This window comes from Recurvomyces mirabilis (genome assembly GCF_035927965.1).
Source record: "Recurvomyces mirabilis strain CCFEE 5264 chromosome Unknown scaffold_35, whole genome shotgun sequence".
Taxonomy (NCBI): Eukaryota; Fungi; Ascomycota; class Dothideomycetes; order Mycosphaerellales; family Teratosphaeriaceae; genus Recurvomyces; species Recurvomyces mirabilis.
Genome location: NW_027041969.1, coordinates 89,051 through 112,162, shown reverse-complemented (window position 1 = coordinate 112,162; position 23,112 = coordinate 89,051). Strand labels below are relative to the sequence as shown.

Below are 23,112 nucleotides of genomic sequence, written 5' to 3'. Positions count from 1 at the left end.
GCCCGTTGATCATCATAGTGAAGGCGACCATGAGTCGATGAGCTCACTGTATCTCGAGTAATAATAGCATCCTTCAAAATAAGATAACGTTTACGCCTCCAGCGCCTTCGCTTAAAACACTCATCTCACCAGCCAACCAAACGCCTTACACCTCCTCAAACTCCAATCCCGTCCGCCGCTCATCCCTCTCCTCCCCACAAACCTGCCAATCATCCTCATCCGCCCTCCCACCCTCCTCCCAACTCCTCTCAAACTCCACATCCTCCCTCAACCCCGTACTCTCCTGCTGCACCGCCCACAACCCCTCCCGCGCCCTCTTATGCCGTTCCCGATCCTCTTCAATCCGCTGCTCGATCTGCCGCTTATCCAACCGTACAGCCGGAGTAATATTATACGCGGTCACGGCAGCGCCCGTATCCCTCGCCGTCGACTGCGGCGTCGATCGGATGGTGGAATTCTGGGCCGTCGCATCTGCTGTTATCACTCCATTCCCCCCTCCTACACCATGACCATGACCATTCACCACCGCATGCCCCGGCGACCCTCCAAGCCCACCATCAACCAAATCTCTCCCGGCCAAAAATTCCTCCAACTCGCTGACCGTCTGCCCCTGCAAGAACCCCTTGCCCTCCAACACCCCCAAAACCTTCCTCACCACCTTGACATTGGCCGCCCCACTCCCATCATCCGGCGCCACGGCATCCACGATCCGCAAGATATCCCTCTCCATCATCCGGCCGTAACTCACCTCCCCTCTCTCCCGCGCGACGTCGCATAGGCTGGGGAGGAAATACATGATGTTGGCGCGGTTGTTCATGTTGTTTCGTTCTAGCTGCTCGAGGATGCAGGAGTGCAGGTCATCGCTGTATTCGGCGTATTTGGTGGCGTAGGAGGCGGTTTTGAGGGCAGAGGTGGTGCTGGCGTTGAGGTGGTGGAGGAGCGAGGTGAAGCGCATGCGCACTTCGAATGGATCGGCCATGGTGGTGGAGATGTGTGTGGTGTGAGAGTTATGGAGGGTTGTGTATTGTGGCCATCCAGCAGTGGTATCTCTTACTCCCTCAACGCAGTAGACGGTCTAGTGTTGTTTGCTGCCTTCTTTGTCGTTTGCGCCAGAAAAGTGTAAGAGGAGCATGAAGCATGTGAAAGTGAATGCAAGCACTGCCGCTAGAGGGAGCAGCCGAAAGTCTAACTGTGGCAACCCATAGCAAAACACTGCCGACAAAAGTCTTGCAGTAGAATGTCCTGACGGAGGAGTGAGGCACATCAAGGCACGTGTCAGATATCTGGTAAAAGGTGGGCAGCACCAACGCTTACGGCTGCTACCCTTTGGCATAGCACGCGGACGACAATTGGCACACGTCCCAAGTGCAGTACACGCTGCAATCAGCTCATCATACTGAGGACTACACAGGAGTTCCTATCTCATCATACCAAATCTCTCGTGACCTCAACTCTCCACCCCATCCTTTTCATCCACCTTCGGAAACCTGACCCCAATCGATGGCGCATGCCCCCTAACCTCTACAGGCGTGAAATCGCCCTCCATCTCATGCCACACGCTTTGCCGCCCATGATTCACAGCCGGCGACTTGTTGTCTACCGCCAACTCGCTAACCACGCCTTCATGCCCAAGCTCGGCGTATCGGAAACGTGAACGCTTGAGATCCATCTCATGTCCCGGCATTTCGGCGGGGGAGCCATGCCCTTTTGTCGTGGCGATGTGCCTCCTTCGTCTTCGCCATAGTAGGAGTCCACCTATGACGAGGAGTACAAGGGCGAAGACTGCGGTTCCGATACCTATTCCTGCTTGTGCGGCCGTTGAGATGGCTGAGCTGTGCGCATGCACTCTGCTTGATGCTGTAGCAGACGACGAAGCAGAAGCTGTACTTTGAGCACCCGCGTTAGCTAGAATAGGTGCAGAAGCCGGGGTGAAAAGCGGCAGATCACTGGTTGCCCATGCGACTTGTATGGTCGGGAAGACACCGATAAATACTGCTACTCCCGCGTCTGCGGTTGCAAGCACTAGATTGTTCGCCGTGGTTGTAGCTTCCGACATAGCGGTGGTGGCGTAAGCGCCCGTGATTCGTGATGCGCAGGCTCCACTATTGTATATCGCGCCTCTGCAAATCATTCCTCGTTAGTGCTTGGAATCTGAGCCAAGTTCACCTCAGACAGTACATACGAAGGACAACACCAAGCAGTAGTAGCCGCATCAGGAAGTCCAGAGAACCCTGCAGCATAGTAGCTCATGGGACATACACCTGGACTGAATATCGCAGTGGACAACTTCGAGCTCGGGAGTGGTAGGCAGTTATCGTCCAGCTGCGGCGCGCAAGTCCAAGTTCCTGAAGCTGAGGCACAGCTACTCCATGTCGAAATTGAATTTGGATTACAGCTCGCGGGTGGTGTGAAGATAGTGAGTAGAGGTGTTGTGAGGAAGCTTGTTGACGTGGATGTCGCAGTGGAGAGTGTGGTCGCGGATGGGGTTGTGGACGACATGCTCGTTTCTGGTCAACTTCGTGCTCGCGAACTCGATGGTGAGGCTGTTCAAGACCACGCAGTCAACGCAAAACTGTGGATCGAGCTTGTGGGTGTTCAGGATCTAGCAGCGTGCACGACAGGAGAGCTTTCAAGATTGTGTGCAGCGCGAAAGCCGGAAGAGATGTTCGAGACGATTTGACGTGTGAGAACGAGAGGATTGCAGATAGCAAAGCAGTAAAGCATATACCATACGGGCATCTAGATCGCCCACTGGCTCCCAGCTGACAGCTGACAGCTAAGCCGTACACTGGCCAAAGGCGCAGTATTGACTCTGTGCTCCTCCCGAAGCATGGCCAAGAACCCAATCGCCCAAAGGATTCCGGGAGCGGCGTGGTGAAATGCATAAGATTCTTCAGCATTGTCCGGATTGAGATGAAAGGCGTAAGCGAGTTGTGTGAGGAGAATCATGGCCAGTAAGACAACTTTGGGCTGGGAAGGCACTGATTGCTGTGTAGCGCCACAGTGCGCTTGATCCAGGTGCTGTCAGTGTTCATGTGGTTCTCCACGAGTCGAGTCCTCTTGAGGGTGGGTATGCACCACTGGGGAGACATATAGTTCATGCTGCGGGGGAGAGACGAGCGCGGCAGGTGGTATAAATTTAGCCTTTCAGCCTCGAAACGTGATCCCAGCTGTGTCAGCAGCGGACCGTCGCGCACGGCATTCGTCCACGCGAGTCAGTTCAGTATTTGAACATTGAGCATTCCATGCAAACCACGATTAAAACATACAAACAACCACAACTTCGCCCACCATGGCCCGAAACGCAGAGAAAGCGCAGTCTATGCTCTTCCGTTTCCGCGCCCAACAAGCATCCGACCTCGGCATCCTCGACATCAACAAGACCCGCCGCCCAAAAGCGATCAGTGTCCAAGAACATATCCCCACCTGTGAACGATGGCGTGGTCAAGTGCTCAAGGAGGTCTCACGGAAACTCACCAAGATCCAAGATCCCGCGCTCAGTGATTACCAGATCCGAGATGTGAACGATGAGCTCAATCGATTATTCAAGGAGAAATGGCAGTGGGAAGTACGAATAAAGGAACTGGGAGGGCCGAATTATATGCGTGGTGGTGGACGAGTGACGGATGATGAGGGGAGGGTGATTGAGGGGGGTGGGAAGGGGTACAGATATTTTGGGCGGGCGAGAGAGTTACCTGGTGTGAAGGAATTGTTTGAGGCTGCGACGCGGAAACCTGACGATGAGAGGAAGAAGGAGTCGCGGCAGCAACTAAGCATGAGAGTCGATGCGGGGTATTATGGGTATAATGTTGATGAGCAGGATGGCAGCCTACTTGCTTATGAGGTTGAGAAGGAGAGGGAGGCGTATGAGATGTTGATGGGTGAGGATGAGAAGGTGGAGGAGACGTGGGAGCCTTTGCCTGGTGATGTGGGGGATGGAGTGGTGTGGAAACTTCCTACGGCTGAGGAGGTCGAGGCAGAGTTGCTTGATAGGCGGAAACGGACGTTGCTGGAAAAGCTGTAGATGGATGAACAATGCTTACGAAACGTTCGAACACAGTGCCGAGGAAATTCGAGGATAAGAAGCATGAACAGACTTGGGTCACGCCGATGTATCGCGTCGGCTTGATGCTGTGCCTCCTCTTTACAGACCGGCCTACCTTGGAAGCTATGCTCACGACTACTCTGCGTCCAAGGAGGGCGCTCTCGCTTGTGGTGAGTACAACCCGGTTTCCTATACCGCCCGTGATAATCACTACAACCGTCATTAGCGCTGCACACTGCGTCGTCATGCTGCGTAAATTGACAATTACCACCAAGGACCACCGCACTGCGTAGAGAGAAGCTAGTATCCCCAACAATAAATGACAGAAGAAGAGGACAACTCATGCAACTTGGGTGCACGAGAGTAGACCTGGAGATCTCGACATTGGCATGCAGGACCGGAATTGTTGAGCTCTGCCTTGTGAAGACTACTTAGACGCGAGAGCAAATCAGGACCCCGATGCGACTGCACAATTTTAAGCTACCCCGTTGCCTTTCCTATGATTGAATGGTGCGGTGCGAAGTCGAGTAGACGCGGTATGTAGGGCATCATTACATCGGGTATCGTCTCCAATAGCCTTGAGTTGCGGCGGTCTGGAACACCTCCCTCGCGTCTTCCTGCCTCTCACAACACATTCTACATTATTACGGCACCTTCAAAGCCCGCTACCATGACAACATCGTCAACTGCGAGAATCGACGCATTGCGCAAGCCTAAGGCGGCCCATTGAAGCTCCTCCATGTCCTCGTACATAGCCTGCACACAAGATAGCACTACCATACATACGGCAAAGATAGCCTTGCCAAGAACTCCAAAACACCTTGCCAAACCCGAGGAGCTGTAGACTTGCGGAGCTAACGCCGACTACTAGCCATCTCACCATACCTCCCTCTTTCACGAGTGGTATCATAAGCCTGCAGCACACGGGCCTGCGACTCGTCCGTCTGCGAAAAAGCATACCCGCGCTGTTTACGCATCCGCTGCACTTGTCGTACCTTCCTGATCGCTTTCTGGAACTGTTCCATCCTACACAGAAAAGATTAGCACATTTCATTGCCATGAGCTGCAATGCTTCGACATACCTCGGCCGATAATCCTGAATATTATACTTCTGGATCTCCTGCACATGATGATAACTCTGCGGGAAATACATCCGTTTGGCATACTTCCACGCAAAATCTCTCGCCAGACACAATGCTGGAAGCACGATCATCATGAGCCAGAATTTCGGAGAACTCAGCACCACGGGCAGAATGTTCGTGTACTCCTTCGAGAAACCGAGCTTAGGCGCCACGATAGCGTAGACGGGCAGGAAAATGAACCAGATGAGTAGACTCCCAGGAATGGCGATGACGGTGTACTTTGTCCAGATATTGGTGATGAGCGCCGCTTTTCCGAGAACGGTGACGAGCGCAGCTGTGTATAACGCCGTGCCCCAAACCCAATGCCCAGCAATCTCCCCCGAAGGCAACACCCCATCATCCCACCAGATCAACTCCGAAACGAAGTACAGCAACAGCGAATGGTAAAAGCCATTCCCGACCCACGACCAAAAACTATGCGTCCGGAAAAACACCCCTTTCTGACTGAGCTGATAGAGCTGCGGATACCGATCCAAAAGCCGGGCATTAACGAACTGATCGAAGATCCCGAGGACAAAAGGCGGCATCACAGTGAAGATGACGTTAAAAAACGACAACGTCCAGGACTCGTAAATCACCTGCCCCGAGAAGGCATTCTGGAATGAATACCAGAACTGCGTGATGAATAGCGCCGTGTTCTTATAATAGAAGTATAGAATCACCTTGCTGATTCGCTGATAGGACCACGCTCCATGGACCAGGAGGAGCTTGCGCAGGAATCGGAATTGGGCGATCGAGACGTCGGCGCTGCGGGCGGCTTGCAGGCCTTCGACGCCGGAGATGCCGATACCGATGTGGGCGGCTTGGATCATGGAGACGTCGTTTGCGCCGTCGCCGATGGCGAGGAGGATGGCTTTGAGGTGGCGTTTGACCAGTTTCACTACGAGGGCTTTTTGGAGCGGCGAGACGCGGCAGCAGATTACTGCTTTGCAGGCTACTGCGAGGTCGAGGAATAATTTCTCCAGATCTTTTTCTAAGGCGAAGGTCAGGGATTTGCCGTCGATGACGAGGGCGAGGGTTTCCATTTCGAGGTTGCCGGCGTTTTGGGAGCGGATGGCATCGAGTTTCTTTTGGATGTTGGAGCGGGTCGCGGCAGCGGAGTCTTCGTTGACGATGAGGAGGGTCATGTCTTCGCTGATGAGTTTGCAGGACATGCCGATGTTGATGGCGGTTTCTTGTCGGTCGCCGGTGAGGACCCAGACTTTGATGCCGGCGGTTTGGAGGGTGTGGATGGTGTCTGGGACGCCGTCTTGGAGTTTGTCTTCGATGGCTGTGGCTCCTAGGAGGGTGAGGTCGTGTTCGATGAGTTCGGCTGCTTTGTCTAGCTCGTCCGCTCTGTTGCCGGAGACTGTAGTGATGGCTGTGTTGTACACATCTTGCCACTCCCTGAACTCTGCTTCAGGCACTTCGCGCATGGCTAGACAAAGCGTGCGGAGACCTTCTGATGCATACTCCTCTAGATGCAACAGCGTCTTCTCCACAATCTCATCCCGGATCGCAAGCCGCTCAAGAATGACAGTATCGGCACCTTTACAGTAGCATCGTATCTTGCCATCAGGGCAGCGGTAGATACAACTCATCCTCTTCCTCGTACTGTTAAACTCGCAGACGGCGAGAAGCTCATACCTCTCCTCATGCTGCCCATCAACCACAATCGTGACCGCTTTTGGCTGTCTAGCCACAAACTTGAAGCCCAACGTGACAGCACCATCCACAAGCGCGCCCTCGTCAGGCGACGCAGACTGATACTTTATGATCCCCGGCTTCTCCGCATTCATCTCCGGGATGACCGTATGACAGGTCGACAGCAATCTCAGAAACTCCCGAATCTGCTCCCCGTTATGCCCCTGCAACCGATGCCTCTCCAGCGCCCTGAAATCATACACCCCGGCCCCGGACTCATCCCCATCCACTACTCTGCGATCCTCCGGCACATCATCCGCATACTGCATCCCAGCAATCGAACACTGCCGAAACTCCATCATGTTACAAGTCAACGTGCCCGTCTTATCCGAGAACACGTACTCCACCTGCCCCAACTCCTCCACCAAACTGGACGTCCGACAGTTCGCCGGCGTATCAGTCTCGGCGTGGTAAATATCCAGATCTGAGGATATCAGAAAGGCCTGATAGTACTTGATGATCTCCACCGTCACGAACAGCGAGATAGGCACCAAATTGGAATACAAGATCCAGTACGTAAAGACGTCGCCAAAGAATTGTCCTGCGACATTGATGCCGTCATAGTCAAGGAACCAGAGTTTGGAGCCGATAGTGACGCGGACGACGATGTCGCCTATACTGCTTATGATGGAGAGGGCGATGAGGACGGCGCCGAGCATGAGGATCTGGATATTGACTCGCTTCTCGACGTTCGTGCGTTTGATCGGGGTCGCGCTAGCGTTGCGCATGAGTTTGGTTTCGTGGCCGGTGAAAACTACTAAGCCATGGACCCAGGGAGTGTTCCGAAGGGTGGCGCCGCGGAGGAGGAGTTGGTCGGGTGCGAGAGGGAGTTCTTTCTCGCCACCGCCGGCTTGCATGGTTAGGGTTGCTTCGTAGGTGTAGAGACTGCTATTTGGTTGTTCGCTTCGGATTCTGCCTCCCAGTCGCGCGACTTCGGCTGAGGAGACGAGGGTGGATGTTTCGGGTATGGCCTGCTTTATCTTCAGATTCGTCTCGCCGTCCAGGTTCGCCGTCTCGATATAACATAGTCCTTCCGGCTCGGAAGAAGCAAGGAGCACAAGATCGGCCGGGAATGGCTCCTCGCTCTGCACACGAACGACATCGCCAACCTGAACGTCAATCCACCGCACATCTTCAAATCGGGTACCTCGGAGTACTCTCGCAGCCGAGCGATTTAGCTGTCGATCTTGGCTCTTTCTTCGATTGTCTTCAACCAGTTCCTTTCCCGCCGAGACGAGCAACACTATACCCAGAGGCACAATAGTAGTAAATCGGTTTGTCGGACTAATGTTCGGAATCTGCTGCAGGATAGCGGTGAACAAGAAGAAGATGTTGGCGGATTTGCTGAATTGTTCGTAAAGGAATTTAGGTAAAAACGTGGCGACATTGTACTTGGTAGTGGACACGTGGTTGTCGACATATTTGTTCGCGTGATTCGCAGGCGGATTGTTGAGGTGAATTATGCGTGGGCCGAGGGTACTAGGATCGACTTTTCGTCTACCTATCGAAGGCAGGCCGAATTTGAAGGTTGCGCCAGGTGTAGTCCGTGATGGAGGTGAGCCATCCGGCATACTGTCTGTCCTCGTCCTAGCCACGTGATCTGCTCGCGCACCATGCTCAGTGAGCGGCAGATCCATCTCCGAGTATTCCGGTCCCATACCGAGCATGTTCTTTGCTCGACCCATGATGCCTCCGCCTAAGCTCAAAATACTGTTCCGACTTCTATGCTTGCTTTGCGACCTGTTGAGTGGCAGACCTGGCACGTTCTCCTCGTCGATACCTCCACCTGCTGCGTAGCCTCCTGCCATAGAGGCAGAGTCCGAATAGCCATCATTGTCGAGATCTGAGTATCTTTGGTAGTTCTCCAGGTCTGAAGTCTGCGAGTAGTTTCTTCCTGTCTGTCCTAACATTGGAGGCTGTAGATTACTCCCGGAAGCAGTCGAGGCATGACCTGGCCCGCCAGGTAGCCCGCTCGTGCTCGGCGCGCCTACGAAGTCATCGTGGGATGTGCTGATACGCGGCGCACTCGAGTTGGAGATGTTGTATGTGTGCAGCATCTCCTGGTCGCTCATCGGTGGTGCTTGGCCTGAGTGATACGTCGGCCCTTCATTGTCATCGTCGTCGCTGAGATGTAGGAGATCATCGTGGGTGTTTGGCCTGCCCGCCATGATGGGCAGGCCACGCGAGATGGGTCGGCTAACGCCTACTATGTCCCACTCTGTCCCACCATCGATGCTCAATATGTCCCACAATGCAATAGTCTCTTCCGGAGCCGAACGCGCTGCAAGCTCGAATGTTCTTTCCCTCTCTATCCGTCTAGAACTATGCACGAGCTGGGTGTTACTGGCCTTTGGTGAAATTCACTCCAAAACTGGTCCTTTTCGCCAGAATGCGTGCATTTGTTCCGCTTCTCTACAGACCACCCAGAGACGCTCAACGTTGCTGTCTTTCAATAATAGCTTTACTGCCTTAGACGCTGGCGCAGCTGGCTGACGAGGCTCCTGCCAATGTTGCCATGCCGCGCTATTCCGCGTTGGACCACGTGCATTGCAGGGCCCGATGGCGCATGTGTGGAGAAGTGGGTCCCTTAGAACTACAAATGTCTCAACCCCAAGACCACTACATGTATCCTACAATAATTCATCAACCTGCGATCATCCCGTCATCACATCTTACAGGACGTCGAAAGTATGGCAACCCGTCCGATCAGACGAGCCAACACTCTGAAATGTCACGGACAACGAAGGACATTTCTTGGCCTACAACGGACTCCTGCGCCACCGCAGCGGATGATGGGATACCTAGTCGCTCAAGGGCTGGCCGTAGTACTACTCGGAGACCTAGCAATCGCTACGATCCGCAAAGAGTCAACAGTTGCTCGTCAGCTCTGTCAAGCTGCGGGCCTGATGAAGAGTCCAACGGCGTTCGAACAAGCTCATGGCACGACGACATCTGGAACTGATGGGACATGATAGGTGGACGACGACTTGCTATACTATGCTTCCAAACATTATCACTGGACTTGTGCACATGCTCCTGTAATGCAATCTGGACAAGTCCCGCACCGAACCTTGAATGGCCGAGTCAAGGGAGCCGTAGGATCGGCTCTCTCCACCGCAATACTATCGCAGGAGGATCTGGCTGGAGACGTATGAACCATACAGCGCTCTGGTCAGACCAATTCTCGCAAGCTATTTAAATCTTGCGGCGGCGCATCAAATTAGCCTAGCATGATATGGTGGTCATGGGATGGTTCGAATCAGACTGTGGATGTGGGTGGGAGGTGGCCATTGAAGCGAGCTAATGAGGGGACGCTTATACCAATCAAACCGAGGCCTGCTAACATCCCGAGTATCCTAATCGTCGATACCATAACGCCTTGCCATATACCTCCCAATGCAGTCCCATGGCACAGTGAGACATCGTTGCTATCGTCAATGTCGTCGTCACCCCAAGCTCGAAACCGCCTCACCATTCTAAGCCCGCGCCAACAACAATCCCATCTTGATCTTCCACAGCTGCCTCAAGTCGCGCAACTGCCGTCTGTTCGCACGCTCCTGCGCCGCCCGTCTCGCTGGTGAAAATTGCTTGGATGCCAGCCAACGGTACAACCACGTCTTCCTCTTCTGCCTTGGCGTCTCGGAAGGGGTTACGACCGCCCGCTTCCGGACTCTCCTGAGCATGCGTTGAGCATGTGGTGACCACGAGGCGTCGTCCAGCCCACCAAACAAGTTGTCGTGAATGAGGGAACGAATTAGGGACAATTTGCTGGTCTTCTTACCAGCCGGACGCTTGGGGGCTGGGAGGAGCTGTTATGTGTTAGCTTCTCCATGCAGTGGGTTTCTTTGACGCCATTGGCATTACATTCGGTAGCTAATGCCACGCGATAGTCTTTTGAGACAACTTACAGCCGGGTTGATTCTTGGTTGCTTCGCCACCTGCGTGCCATCAGTTGCGGTCTAAACTTGCAAAGAAGCCGGGGACCCTTACCAACTTGCCAGGTCGCTGAACGGTTAGTCTTTGACGTAGTTCGGCCTTATCCTGCCTAGGCGAGGACTCCGGCTCAGTACTTGTCTCGAGCTCATGGCTCACTTCTAGCCCAGGACTCGAGGCCACCTCGGGCGTGGTCTCCGGCTCAGACGTGGTCTTTGGCTTCGGCGTGAGCTTCTGATTTTCATATCAGCATCTCTAGCAGAGAGCCCTGACTACTAGTCACAGTTCCAGTCTAGGAGATCTACAGGGGCATTGACAGTAGATCGATCGTTCTTGATCTGTACAGAAGAGGGCTTCGAACTTGCTGCGGCCGGTGGTGATGGAGCCTGCTATGTGTCAGTAAGTAGACATTGTGTAGATGGTACCACGGGTCGCAGGTCACCCACGATTTTCTGCCTCTGCCGCTCGTGTGGCTTCGACACCACGGGAGCCTTCTTCCTGGCAAGAGCACGCTTTGACTGTGTCGGCGCTTTGGTTTGTTGTTGCTTCAGTTTCTTCTGCGTCTTTTCTGCCACTGAAGGTGCCATATTGCCGAGATGAGCGCCACCTACAGTGTGACTCGATGCATGTTGACTTGTATTTCCCTCGCACAATTTCGTGCTAGGTGGCTAGATCGTGCTTTCCTTGTTTGCGGTAAGGAGCGGGTCTGCACGGGAAGCACCGCACCTTGCCGCATCGCGCTCCCGCGCGATTCAAAACAAAAGGTCGCGCTCTCCCACTCAATTCTTCTTCTTCCTTGCAAGTATGTGGTCCAGGTCTTCAGTGCAACCGCTTGTTCAGCTTTTAGAGAATACCTCCATGACATATACGAGCATGGTTTGGGCTATCTTCTAGCGACCCTGAAGAAGGGTGGTCGAGCCGTGGGAGTGCGTAGCTGGTCTTAGACCGTGCTCGTTAAACCACGTGTGAGGGCATGCCCTTGCAGCCATGTTACTGGTGTCTGGAGCCTCGTTAGAGCTTTCCGGCTACGGAGATGGTGCTGGATGGAGAGCGCACGGTGAAGTGTTACCTCCTCTGCTGCACAAGTCGACAGTTGTTCATATTATTACACGCCTTCCAACCCTCGACCTCCATCCTATACGCCTACCCACAGAGCAAGAGGGCCCGGGTCCTCAGAGCAACCGCTTTTCAGCGTATAGGAATACCTCGAGACATCGCACTACGTCTCGGGAGGCTACCATACGCCGCGCCGCATAGATGCACCTGGCCGTTGGGGAGTAGGTGTTTCCACAAACCGCGTTGGGTCCGAATCCCTGACCTACCACTACGAGTTCTAGAGCTTGAAAAGGGGTGTCCAGGCGAGAGCGCACGGTGAAGCGTTGCCCAATTCTTGCTCTGTGGAAGGCGTGAAAGGACGCCGTACTGCCATGTCCAGAGTTGGCTGGGGTGCGGCATGCTGCAGGTGTGTAAAATGATTCTCTCATGAACACGTGCTGACTGCGAGCTCTCTGTCAATGGAGAGCTAGATCATGTTCACGTCTGTTTCGATGTCCTTTGCTCTTCGAGCCATGTTTTTCCATCAGCTGGCGAGCGCTACAGCTTGGCGCTGGAGAAGATCATGTTCCGCTGAACGGACGATCGCTTGACATATAGGTCGGTAGCCTGGCATTGTCATGCGGACTGTGTGCAGCTTCTTACCTTGCCTAAATCATGCGTCTTTCAGCCATAGAAGCGACCCGCAAATTGGCAATATGTTATCGGGGATCAGTCTCAGCATGCTGATCTTCGTGAATCAGCAGTGGTGCTGTCTGCTATACACATAGTCACGGCACTGGCCTGCGATGCCCAAATTATGGCTGCTGGCATGCGAGGCACGTGAAAAGTCATTTGCAAGGTGAAATGAAGTGAGGTTGAGCGATAAGAGCGGCCGGCATCGCGGATTGAATTGGAACTAGCGTCAGAAAAGTCTGTGCACAAGAGCTTAATTCTTATCATCCTCCTCGTCGTGCCATTGTGCTACTAATTATCTACTCCCCCACCACGACAAATACATCTTCGAGCCTCAACTACGACTTCTGCTGGTTGTAAATCCTGTCCATCTCACATCACAACTCTGTTCGGATGTCCCTCGTCTAGATGACTGCGCCAACCACTTTCACCTCGCAAGGTATGACGCACCATCCTCCCTCACCGCAAAGATAACAACGGCGATTGTTTGACACATGGTGCTATGCTACGGGGTGGAGGCTGTACAATCCTTCTCAGGACGGTATGCTAATCATGTGTCCGCTACAGACTACATTTCAGACCATCTCTGGAAAGCCAACGTGAATTGAAGAGAGCTCTTATCTACCCAGGAGCAAATAATACAATATGGCGAGCATCGCCTTCAGCCGGATGTCCAAGGCTAATGCCCTCCACCTCAATACCGCCTTCACAAGCAGGACTATCAGGCCTGCCCTCCAGATCAGGTGCAAGGCCACAGTAGTCGACAGTGCGGTCCGTTCCATCACACCAAAGCCAACGACCTCCACCAAACCCTCCTTCGAACGTGCCACCTTCACCATCCGTGATGGACCCATCTTCCACGGCAAGAGCTTCGGTGCGAAGAGGAACATTAGCGGCGAGGCCGTCTTCACGACGTCGCTCGTAGGCTATCCAGAGTCTATGACCGACCCATCGTACCGCGGACAGATCCTGGTCTTCACCCAGCCATTGATCGGCAACTACGGCGTACCGTCTGCTGCACGAGACGAGTTTGGATTGCTGAAGTACTTCGAGAGCCCGAACATCCAGGCTTGCGGTATTGTGGTCGCAGATGTGGCTTTACAGTACTCGCACTGGACCGCTGTGGAAAGCTTGGCGGAGTGGTGTGCCAGGGAGAAGGTGCCAGCGATTACTGGTGTGGATACGCGTGCTATTGTCACGCACCTACGAGAGCAGGGGTCTTCGCTTGGTCGCATTACAATTGGAGAGGAATACGATGCAGACGAAGACGAGGCATATGAAGACCCAGGTCAGATCAACCTGGTGGCTCGCGTGTCTACCAAGCAACCCTTCCACGTCCCGTCTCCAGTCGGCGACGCCCACATTGCACTCATCGACTGCGGCGTCAAGGAGAACATCATCCGCTCGATCGTCTCTCGAGGCGCTTCCGTTACCGTCCTGCCCTGGAACTACCCTATCCACAAGTTGGCTCGCCACTTCGATGGCGTCTTCATCTCCAACGGCCCTGGTGACCCAACTCACTGCCGTCAGACATCCGACAATCTTCGTCTGCTCATGGATACTACGAATGTCCCGATCATGGGCATTTGTCTCGGCCACCAGCTCCTCGCTATCGCGGCCGGCGGCAAGACCGAGAAGATGAAGTATGGAAACCGTGCTCACAACATTCCCGCTCTGGACAAGACGACTGGTAAGTGCCACATTACGTCTCAGAACCACGGATACGCTGTCGATGTGTCGACTCTCCCATCAGACTTCAAGGAGTACTTCGTGAACCTCAACGACGACTCAAACGAAGGAATCATCCACAAGACTCGTCCCATATTCGGCACGCAGTTCCACCCCGAGGCCAAAGGAGGCCCATTGGATTCTTCGTATCTGTTTGATGCATACTTGAACAGTGTCAAGACCTACAAGGCCGAACAGGATAGGTTGAAGCCAGGTAACAAGGAGATGAGGCCAAGCCCTTTGTTGGTAGATTTGTTGGCGAAGGAGAGAGTTGGGGTGGCTCCCGGTGCTGCGACGGAGATTCCGGTTTATGCTTAGGTGCTTGCACGAGGAGACCCTTCGTTGGCTGGTGGGGTGTTACGACAGACTGTGTTATGCTACGGCGAATGGAAGTGTTTGGTTTAGCTAATTAGCAAGATGAACTCATGACGCAAACAATCAGCAGCATGGCTGCAATATGTGACATGACTCGCGGAGTCGCTTCTTACTGTCTACTGGCGTCTCTCTGGCATGAGGATCGAGTGGAAAAAGAGTCAGCAGACGCATCGCCACGGTCGTATCTCTGGCTTCGCGTCGTAGCGATTGGTGGTTGCAAAAGCCTGCAGTACCTTCTCTTACGGTCGATCACGAAGACATACTCCAGTTTCCCACCGAGCACCGTCTCCGAGCCCTGTCCAGCATGAAGAAGGTCACGAGCGAGATGCTGTACGGATGCTTGAGTGATACAGCGCTTGCACGTTGTCTGGATACATCAGGCTACCATGCTGTGCTACCAAGCTTTGTATGTGGCATCAGCAACCCAAGAACCCTTTCACTTTCCACGATTCTACTCGTCCTCCTCGTCCTCCTCCGCCCTCAGCACCCTCTGCTCCGCCATCGAAAGCCAACCTTCAAGACACCGATCATCAGCTTCTACGAATTCCTCGAGCTTGAATCGATACCGCCCTTTAGACGTGGTCGACTTGGTCTGTACCAGAATCACACCTCGCTCTATCCCAGCCATAGCACCAAAAAGCCTTTTACCATCCTTGTTCCGTGCTCCCCAGTGCCGAATGCGACTTCCATACTTCTCGTTCAGACGCTCAAGATCGGTCTCGGTTTCTGCTTCGCCGTGCCAGAACAGCGGTTTGTCCTGCTCTAGCAGCTGGGATTGAAGGAACTTGACATCGATACCTGACAGCTGGCCGAGGCGAAGTTTACGCTTCCATCCGATTTCTGTTGTGAGGATAACGGTCTGCTTCTCAATTCCGGCTAGTTCGCCGTAGACTGGCTCATCACCTGGGCCCTCGCCACCACGACCCCACCGTCTATTACGACCACCGAACTTATTGGACAAGTCCATAATCTCCTGCATGCCTTCCTCGCCTCTTCTCGCTGCCTCGGCAGCATGATGCAATGGTCGAGTAACGAGAGAGGTAAACATATGCTGCATTTCTTCAACCGGGACGTTAAGTTTCTGCGCGTAACGAATGGGGTCGAACTGCTCCCTAAGGTCCTCGGCGAACTCGGAGTACTGTTTCGTAGACCACCGGTTCCAGAAAGGTGGTTTGAGGCTGAACTTTTGGGGATTGCTGTATTCGACGGCCTTCCGCATGGAGGTATGTGGAATGTAGGGCGAGGCTAGTTCTGGGATGTTGCAGAGCTGGCTGTTCTGTTCAGGTTGTGTTCGTTGTGGTGCTACGTCGATCATGTCCGTGTCCACGTCGAGCACAGGGGTATCCGTCCGGGTTGGAGGGTCTATGGTCCGGTTTGCCACGGGATTGTTCGATGTTAGGGCAGGCGACATGGTTTGTTGAAGTCTGCGCTCCAAGCGACTCATGACGGGCGGCGATGCCGGAAGAGATACGGTAACGGTGTGGTTGGCCTGGTTCATGCTTGTTATAGACAATGCTTGCTCCGCAGGTAGTGACTGTTTGTCACTGTCAAACCTGTACGCGCCGTTGCTTTCACGTTCCCTACGTGCGGATCGTTGGTCTTCAATCGCTGCTGTTGCAGAGTCGTAGTGGTCCTCAGATATCGTGTCCGAGGTTGAAAGATGTTTGTCGTATGTCTCGCTATGATTGGAGAAAGCGCCAAGCCCTTGATGCTGCTTCTCACTGTGTTGAGAAGAGACTTGCGTAGTGTTGCTGTTGAGTGAAAGAGTGCGGGAGCCGACCTGCGAACTGTGAAGGACCAATGGACTTTCATGGCGACGGAATGTGCTTAACGGCATCGACGTATCCGCGACGGGCGTCGCATCATCTTCTGTCAGATCAATTGCGTTTGAGCCAGTGTTGTCAAAGGTCGGAGTCGCAGACTGTCTCTTGCGCTTCAAGCCACTGTTGTTGTTCCTAATCATGTTGTATAGCGATGCGATTTAGCCTCGAAAGTTAGTAGTGAGACAACAGTGCAGTCGAAGTGACAGGTCCATTGACATTGAAGTGGCTGAGAGCTAGTATAAGCATAAAAAGGTTTTGTGTAACGTGACAAGGATCCATGCAGACCAGCTTTACCTTCCATGCAGGCCAGCTTTACCCGCCGCTATTCACATGCTGTTCATTCACGAGCCCATCTTCCCGACACCATCTGCAAGAGCTTTGCATGTGGTCGCGAAGCCAAAAGTATTTGCCGCATTGAACTCGAAGCATTGCTGTGCGTAATCCGGGCTCGAGGTAGCCGCACCGTCGTTCAGCAGTATGCAATCATAACCTTTCGAGAAGCTGTCCGTCAACGTTCCTCCGACACACTGATCTGTGTTCACGCCTGTGAAGAACAGAGTATTGATGCCCTCCTTCTCCAGAAAGTCCTCGCACTCCGTCTTCGCACCCCACATTCCTGACATTCTGTTCTTGTGGATCCAAACGTCTGGCCGGAGCTCTATTTGCGTGCCTTCTTTGTACGCCTTGTCTAGAGGTGGATACAGCGCACTGTTCCACGCATCCCGCATGAGCAGTCGTCCAGCATCAATTTCCTTTCCAGTCGATGGATCCTCCACAATTCCACATTCACTTCCGAGGCCTTTGTAGTATCTTTGACTCTTTGAGGAGTCTCCAGGTAACGTCGTGTTACCGTGCTTGTTAGCAGCCGAGCCAATCGTCTTCGCCTCGAAGGTGTTGCCATCGATCTTTCCCTCCTCATCGTTCAGCATGTCAAAGCCGAACGATCGTGTCACAGCAGGTGGCATGGCCGAGATCTGCAAAGAGGGCTCGTCAGCGCGAGCTCATGATCATGGTAGATATTCGTAGTCTTACCTCTGCGTCTGTCAGCCCCCAGTTCAGCCATATGACTCTAATGCCGGCTTTCCTGGCCGCAGGTACGGCATGCTCAACGAGCTGCTCAAGAGCGGCATGGCCGCCACCTTTCTTCCGTCCGAACGCCTCACTCAAGAAGAAGTTCTGCATGTCGATGATCACAAGGGCAGACTTTGCAGGGTCGACCGTGATCGGCGTTGTTTTGGTCTCAACGGTGACATTCGATGATGGAGGTGATCCTTGGGAGTCTTTGTTACGCGTGAGATCAAAGCCTGTCCGCGATGAGTATCGCCAGAAGTTCTTCTCTGTGCCTATGACAGCATGCTCGTGCTTCGTCTCGCCATTGGTAGCCATGATTCATATGCAGCAGCTGTAGTGTCAATGTGCAATGTAAGGCAGAGAGGCAATGAGCGATAGGAAAATGTCTGAGGTCGAACAGAGAAAGCGCCTAGCATTACCTTTGACACTGTGTAGTATACATGTCGCTGACAGAAAGGGCACCTCGTAGCAATTGTCTAAATCGGAAAGACAAGATAGCAGATAAGATGGGAGGGGTAGGTACTGAAGGTCAGGATCCAATGTTGACGACCTGCCTGATCTGGAGCTCTACCGCGGCGAATTTGTCCGAGGTTCGGTCGTCTGCACTGCTGATACATTCATCTGGACTCGATCCAACTATTTTGAACACCCATAACCCGTCCTAGTTGTGTGGTATGTCTATAACAGTCATCGAGAGTGTCATGCGCCCGGCTAGTGTCGACATTTTCTCCTCTTACTCCTCGTACTGTCCCCCAGGTATCATCTCTCGTGACTTCTCGAGCTTGTCTTTCAGGTACTCATACACCGCAAATGTTACAGCTTGTCCTGGCGCAACTCGCATTACCCTAGGTGTGATACCCATCCAGAAAGCTCGGGGACCCTCTTGCTTCAGCATCTGGTTGGCGATCGCCGTGATCCTGCCCATTGCCGTTTGACCAGGCTCGGCGGGCTGCCGTTGTAGTCGGGTCTTGATCGTATCGATGGGCGCGTTCGTGAAAGGTCCAACAGCTCCCGAGATGAGACCGATGCCGGCAGTCTGCCAACCAGGTAGCTGTGCAGTTGGATCTGGATTTCTTGACTGGAGCCAAGCTTTCAATTCCGTGTATGCAGTGAAATTTGCAGCTTGGTTTGTGCCTTGCCTCAATGCTGTGAGAGACACACCACGATATAGAGCGCTGAAGCCTTCTTCTCTGACCACCGTGAACAGCGCGTGTGCGGCATTACGGTATTTTGGTATGTCCAGAGGATCGGCCATACTATGATGTTGCGCCTGAAGCCTGATCTTTACCACCTCCATAGGACAGACAACAAGCACAGCTTCTGACACACCAGCCAAGAGACCTGCCCAGAAGTTTGCACTCGTGGAGACCTTGCCATCCTTGCTCAACATCTGCTTGTAATACTCATAAGATGTGAATCGACACGCCATCTTCGGCACGATGCCTGTCAAAACCGCACCCAGACCTTTGTAAAGACCAAGAGGTGTCTCTTTCTTTGCAATTTCCATGCCAGTCTTGAGGAATCCACGTCGCTTCCCGCCAGCTCGATTTCTTCTCGAAAGTTGCATGCGGACCTTGATTGTGTCAAGAGGATGGCATGCCAAAGCCTCCATTGCTCCAGCCCCGCCACCAGCTACAAACTGTTAGATGGCGAACTGTCAAGAGCTCACAACGTGCTTGCCTATCAGATTCGTTGCTACGGAAGTAGGCTTCTTCCCGCCTGGTCCTGAAGTACTCTTCGCCGACATGTTTGACTCAAAGGCCACCCAGCCTTGATTCTAAGCGTGCACGCGACCTACTTCGGAGTTGGCTAGAAGATAGAAGATTCGATCGCTCTGCAGTATGCTCGCAACTGATTCGTATAAGGTTTTTGTGGTTTCGACAGTCAGTTGGAAGCTCGCTCGCAGTCGTAGTGGTGTTGAAGAAAGATGTCGAGGGTTTCAAGAACTCGTCCAGAGCATTGTCAAACACAAAAATCGATCCGAGGCAGCTCGTGAAGACTTATTACGTAGCATAGCATAGCAATGCCGAGCTCAAGGTTTCCGGTCCTGAGAAGACGCGACTCGACTTGGTTCCTGGGCGAGCGGAGCTATTACCTCGGAACGTTACGGGCAGTGTGAGTCAATCGCCCAAGCCAGTTGGAATCCTGATGCGTCTGTCCGATGAGAGAGGAAAGTCGAGCCATGTAGCCTGAAGACTCTTTTGAGCCATTGCAAGCCAATTAATGCAAGTAATAGTTTCTTACTGTGTTTCGCGTCTGACATGTGCTTTGCATCGGAGCTGCAGGTGAACTTTGTGGGGTCGTCGGGAATCTTGAAGCTCTCCACGCCGAGGTCGGGTCGAAGCGAGGCACGCTCAGACGAAAATGTCAAGGTCGCTCGAGAAGCTGGAGTTCGTAAGAGATCTCTTCGCCATTGACGGCCTCCATGAGTGGGAGTTCTGGTAGTTCTTCGCCAACATATTCCTCCAATTCTGCCTTGGAAGTTTTCTGCCACGCAGTCGCGGGACCTTCCAAGAGATCTGGGAAGAAAGTATCGCATTCATACTCCTTCTGAATCCTCGTCAGTAGCACAGCCTTCGTCTGCTGCATCTCCAGCGCAGCACGATAGATACTCTCTCCTCCAATGACAAAAGCTCTACCCACAGGCTTGCCCTTTCCCACTCTCACCCACTCTCCAAGAGCCTCGAGGCCCTTCTCAATACTTCTCGCCACGACAACGTCGTCAGTGACACCCTGCAGCTTCGTCCGGTCTTGCGAAGAAACAACCACATTCGTCCTGTCCTTGAGCGGCCGAAATTTAGGTGGAATACTCTCCCACGTCTTTCGTCCCATGATGACAGCATTCTGTCGCATACCTTCCAGATTTGCCTGTTTCCAGGCATCAGACTGGACAGATCCAGTGTCCTTGGGCATGGGTACACGTTTTGTGACGCGTGCGAAGTAAGCCATTTCCTTCTTCAGCATCGGCCATGGTAAAACGCCATTCTTGCCGATGCCATGCTTGGGCGTGGCCGCGACGATGAGAGTCAGAGGTAGATGCTTGATAGACATTGTTTCGTCCATGGTCTCGGCGATGGTTTATTTTCGAGATATAAGATATCAGAAAGTGCATGATCGTAATTTAGCGCGCAAGTGGCTAGCGTTGAACGCGCGATCACGAGACAACGTGTGCATCATTGCATGGAGATGCATGTACGACTGGGTATGGCAAACAGTATATTCACTCAGTGCGACAAGATCTTTACATCATTATGTACGTCTGTATCTTGCGTACCTCGCGCATCCCATTACTGCATAGCGAGCCGCCCTGGACATCTACAACATACCACATCTCTCGCACTTCATTCATAATGGTGACTAAAGCCGACCCATTGCCATAAATGATAGTGATATATACCACAAGACCTTCGTAGCTCGCGTGAACGCTCCAATGCTGGGTATCTTTTCTCTCACAGCCCATCGATAAAACGCCAATGTAACAACAATCCAGGCCAACAATTCATGAGTGTATTCGGAAAGAAAGGTGTTGGCGTGACTTGAATCATGCACGGCTGATACGGGAGTCGAAGCTCCCTCGCATATCTGGGTTTGCGACGCCCAAAGGTCGACTGTAGTCGGCGTTGTCTTGTATTGATACGCGGCTGCCATTCGCCTCAGCGTTCGCGAATAGTGCTGATGGGTTCAGCCGTTGGTCGTACACCATTGGTCGGCTATATCGTCTGTTGCTTTCGACCTCGTGGCTACTGCCAAGTGGACTGACAGGACTGACGCCTTCTCCTGCAGCACCGGCACCAAACAGCATCGAGTGGCGGACACTATTATTACCCGTTGCGATGCCATTGTTCGTGTAGTCATCGCCGTCACGCTCAGTCATGCTGACCGCCCGGCCACGAGACAAGAGCCCTGTCTTGCTAAGTACGCTCTTGTTGCGTCGAGGGCTAAATGCATGATTGCCGGCGCCCTCCGCATCGTCGTCGTTCTGCTTCCTTCGTCGCCACAGCAGGAGGCCTCCAATGACGATTGCAGCCACACCGAGCAAGGTACCAATCACGGCACCAGCAATAGCACCACCAGACAATTGCTTCCGCTGGAGCGGCTGCGACTCGGGACTACTGGCGGGTGCCACAGTTGGTGTTGAGGTCACGGTCTGCGTGACCACAGCTCCAGATATCATGACAGTCTGAACGCTCGTGATTGGTGTCGGGGTATAGGTCGTCGTCGATTCAAGACTTGAAGCCTTGGTCGTGACAGCCACTGGCACAGGCGCTGCCGTGGTGCTCGTTGATGAAGTCGAGCTTGGAGGTGATGAAGTCGGGCTCGGTGGCGATGATGTCGAGGACGGCACCGTGCTTGATGTTTGTGACTAAGATCAGTTATTAGCCAATGATCCCAAGCTTTACGACAGAAGGCATGATAAGAAGCTTCGCATGATAGCATGATGAAAGTGCACTCGTACAAGAGTAACATATGACACCACTACACTCGCGCTCTGGCTAGTCGTCACCGTTTGTGTCTGGTATACGGTTTGACTCACATAGCTGGTCGGCTGCGACTGTGAGGTGCTTGACGGCTGGGTAGATGGCGGGGCACTCGACGATGGTGGCGAATATGTGCTACTCGCTTGAGACGAGGATCCACCGGCTGTTCCAGATGGGTTGCCATTGGCTTTGAGATAGCTGAACAATCCTGCGTTTGAGTTGCCACAAAGATCATCTGGGTAGCCGGGACACTTTTCACTACAGCTGCCCGTGTTCTGCTGGTTTGATGGTGTGTAATTGGAGCACCAGCAGTTCTGATATTGCACAATGGCAAAGGCGTAGTTCTGGTTGTTGCATTGTGTTAGACACGCACCATTCGACTGGTATATGTTGTAGACTGCTGACTGTTAGAACAATGTATTGTAGCCGGGGGCGAAGTCCTTACCAGCACTGTAGTCAGATCCAGTATTCTCGCTTGAGCAGTATTGCTGTGTAAGCCCATCACCAGCACGAGCCATCCCGATGCATAGTGCAATTGCAGCTGCTTTGAGCGGCAGCATATCTCTTGATCGACCCATTGCACTCGTATGGAGTCCAGTCCGCAGCTCAGAGGGATGTTTCCAAGGTCCCATCCACTCATGCAGCTTGTTATCGCATTGGCACCCGCTCGAGCCACTCGCTCGCTCGTTAATGAAACGCTTTCCTGAAACGCAGTCGAGTAGCGATGATATATGCGCGTCGTGGATATCGTACAAGTCCAGTCTAAGTTGTTTTGATTCTTGACCAGCAAGAAGAAGCGTCTATAATAATGCACAGGAGGCAAGCTTTCGTATAAGCGGGTCGTGGTGCAAGGCCAGGTGGGAGAGAGTTGGCAGCTGACCCGTTCGCACAACGCACGCAAGGTCGGAGGAGGTGAGTTTCGAAGTTCGGGCGGGCGTTCGATGCAGGAAGAAGCGAATGTGTACAATGAAGGATATGGAAGGTAAGCAAAAGAGAGGGTACAACGAGAGGGCGGAGATCCGAGGAGGAAGTAATCGCCCGAGTGGTCCGCAACTGGCGTGCAAAGCGCTTTCACCAAGTCGTAGGTCTCGCGCTAGCAAAGTATA

At 53.2% G+C, this 23,112-nt stretch overlaps 10 protein-coding genes across 10 annotated transcripts; 2 read left to right on the top strand and 8 right to left on the bottom strand.

Moving 5' to 3' along the window:
- Window positions 1–145: 145 nt before the first annotated feature.
- Window positions 146–979, bottom strand: LTS14_009937 (uncharacterized protein; the record flags this gene model as incomplete). The annotated part of the gene is made up of 1 exon (XM_064842615.1): window positions 146–979. The coding sequence occupies one exon, from the start codon at window positions 977–979 to the stop codon at window positions 146–148; it is 834 nt and encodes a 277-aa protein (XP_064689805.1).
- A 2,313-nt stretch (window positions 980–3,292) lies between these two features.
- On the top strand, window positions 3,293–4,024 carry ISY1 (NineTeen Complex (NTC) component; the record flags this gene model as incomplete). The annotated part of the gene is made up of 1 exon (XM_064842614.1): window positions 3,293–4,024. One exon carries the CDS (start codon window positions 3,293–3,295, stop codon window positions 4,022–4,024), a length of 732 nt encoding a protein of 243 aa, XP_064689804.1.
- Window positions 4,025–4,681: 657 nt separating this feature from the next.
- Window positions 4,682–9,038, bottom strand: DRS2 (aminophospholipid translocase; the record flags this gene model as incomplete). The annotated part of the gene is made up of 3 exons (XM_064842613.1): window positions 4,682–4,801; window positions 5,041–5,071; window positions 5,128–9,038. 3 exons carry the CDS (start codon window positions 9,036–9,038, stop codon window positions 4,682–4,684), a joined length of 4,062 nt encoding a protein of 1,353 aa, XP_064689803.1.
- A 1,780-nt stretch (window positions 9,039–10,818) lies between these two features.
- Window positions 10,819–11,390, bottom strand: LTS14_009934 (uncharacterized protein; the record flags this gene model as incomplete). Its single annotated transcript, XM_064842612.1, has 2 exons — window positions 10,819–11,037; window positions 11,250–11,390. 2 exons carry the CDS (start codon window positions 11,388–11,390, stop codon window positions 10,819–10,821), a joined length of 360 nt encoding a protein of 119 aa, XP_064689802.1.
- Window positions 11,391–13,176: 1,786 nt separating this feature from the next.
- CPA1 (Multifunctional pyrimidine synthesis protein CAD) lies at window positions 13,177–14,577 on the top strand (the record flags this gene model as incomplete). The annotated part of the gene is made up of 2 exons (XM_064842611.1): window positions 13,177–14,221; window positions 14,285–14,577. 2 exons carry the CDS (start codon window positions 13,177–13,179, stop codon window positions 14,575–14,577), a joined length of 1,338 nt encoding a protein of 445 aa, XP_064689801.1.
- A 508-nt stretch (window positions 14,578–15,085) lies between these two features.
- On the bottom strand, window positions 15,086–16,597 carry LTS14_009932 (uncharacterized protein; the record flags this gene model as incomplete). The annotated part of the gene is made up of 1 exon (XM_064842610.1): window positions 15,086–16,597. One exon carries the CDS (start codon window positions 16,595–16,597, stop codon window positions 15,086–15,088), a length of 1,512 nt encoding a protein of 503 aa, XP_064689800.1.
- A 201-nt stretch (window positions 16,598–16,798) lies between these two features.
- Window positions 16,799–17,843, bottom strand: LTS14_009931 (uncharacterized protein; the record flags this gene model as incomplete). The annotated part of the gene is made up of 2 exons (XM_064842609.1): window positions 16,799–17,431; window positions 17,490–17,843. The coding sequence occupies 2 exons, from the start codon at window positions 17,841–17,843 to the stop codon at window positions 16,799–16,801; spliced, it is 987 nt and encodes a 328-aa protein (XP_064689799.1).
- Window positions 17,844–18,261: 418 nt separating this feature from the next.
- Window positions 18,262–19,275, bottom strand: SFC1 (Mitochondrial succinate-fumarate transporter; the record flags this gene model as incomplete). The annotated part of the gene is made up of 2 exons (XM_064842608.1): window positions 18,262–19,167; window positions 19,198–19,275. The coding sequence occupies 2 exons, from the start codon at window positions 19,273–19,275 to the stop codon at window positions 18,262–18,264; spliced, it is 984 nt and encodes a 327-aa protein (XP_064689798.1).
- A 620-nt stretch (window positions 19,276–19,895) lies between these two features.
- LTS14_009929 (uncharacterized protein) lies at window positions 19,896–20,579 on the bottom strand (the record flags this gene model as incomplete). The annotated part of the gene is made up of 1 exon (XM_064842607.1): window positions 19,896–20,579. The coding sequence occupies one exon, from the start codon at window positions 20,577–20,579 to the stop codon at window positions 19,896–19,898; it is 684 nt and encodes a 227-aa protein (XP_064689797.1).
- A 490-nt stretch (window positions 20,580–21,069) lies between these two features.
- LTS14_009928 (uncharacterized protein) lies at window positions 21,070–22,524 on the bottom strand (the record flags this gene model as incomplete). Its single annotated transcript, XM_064842606.1, has 3 exons — window positions 21,070–21,891; window positions 22,063–22,403; window positions 22,452–22,524. The coding sequence occupies 3 exons, from the start codon at window positions 22,522–22,524 to the stop codon at window positions 21,070–21,072; spliced, it is 1,236 nt and encodes a 411-aa protein (XP_064689796.1).
- Window positions 22,525–23,112: the final 588 nt, after the last annotated feature.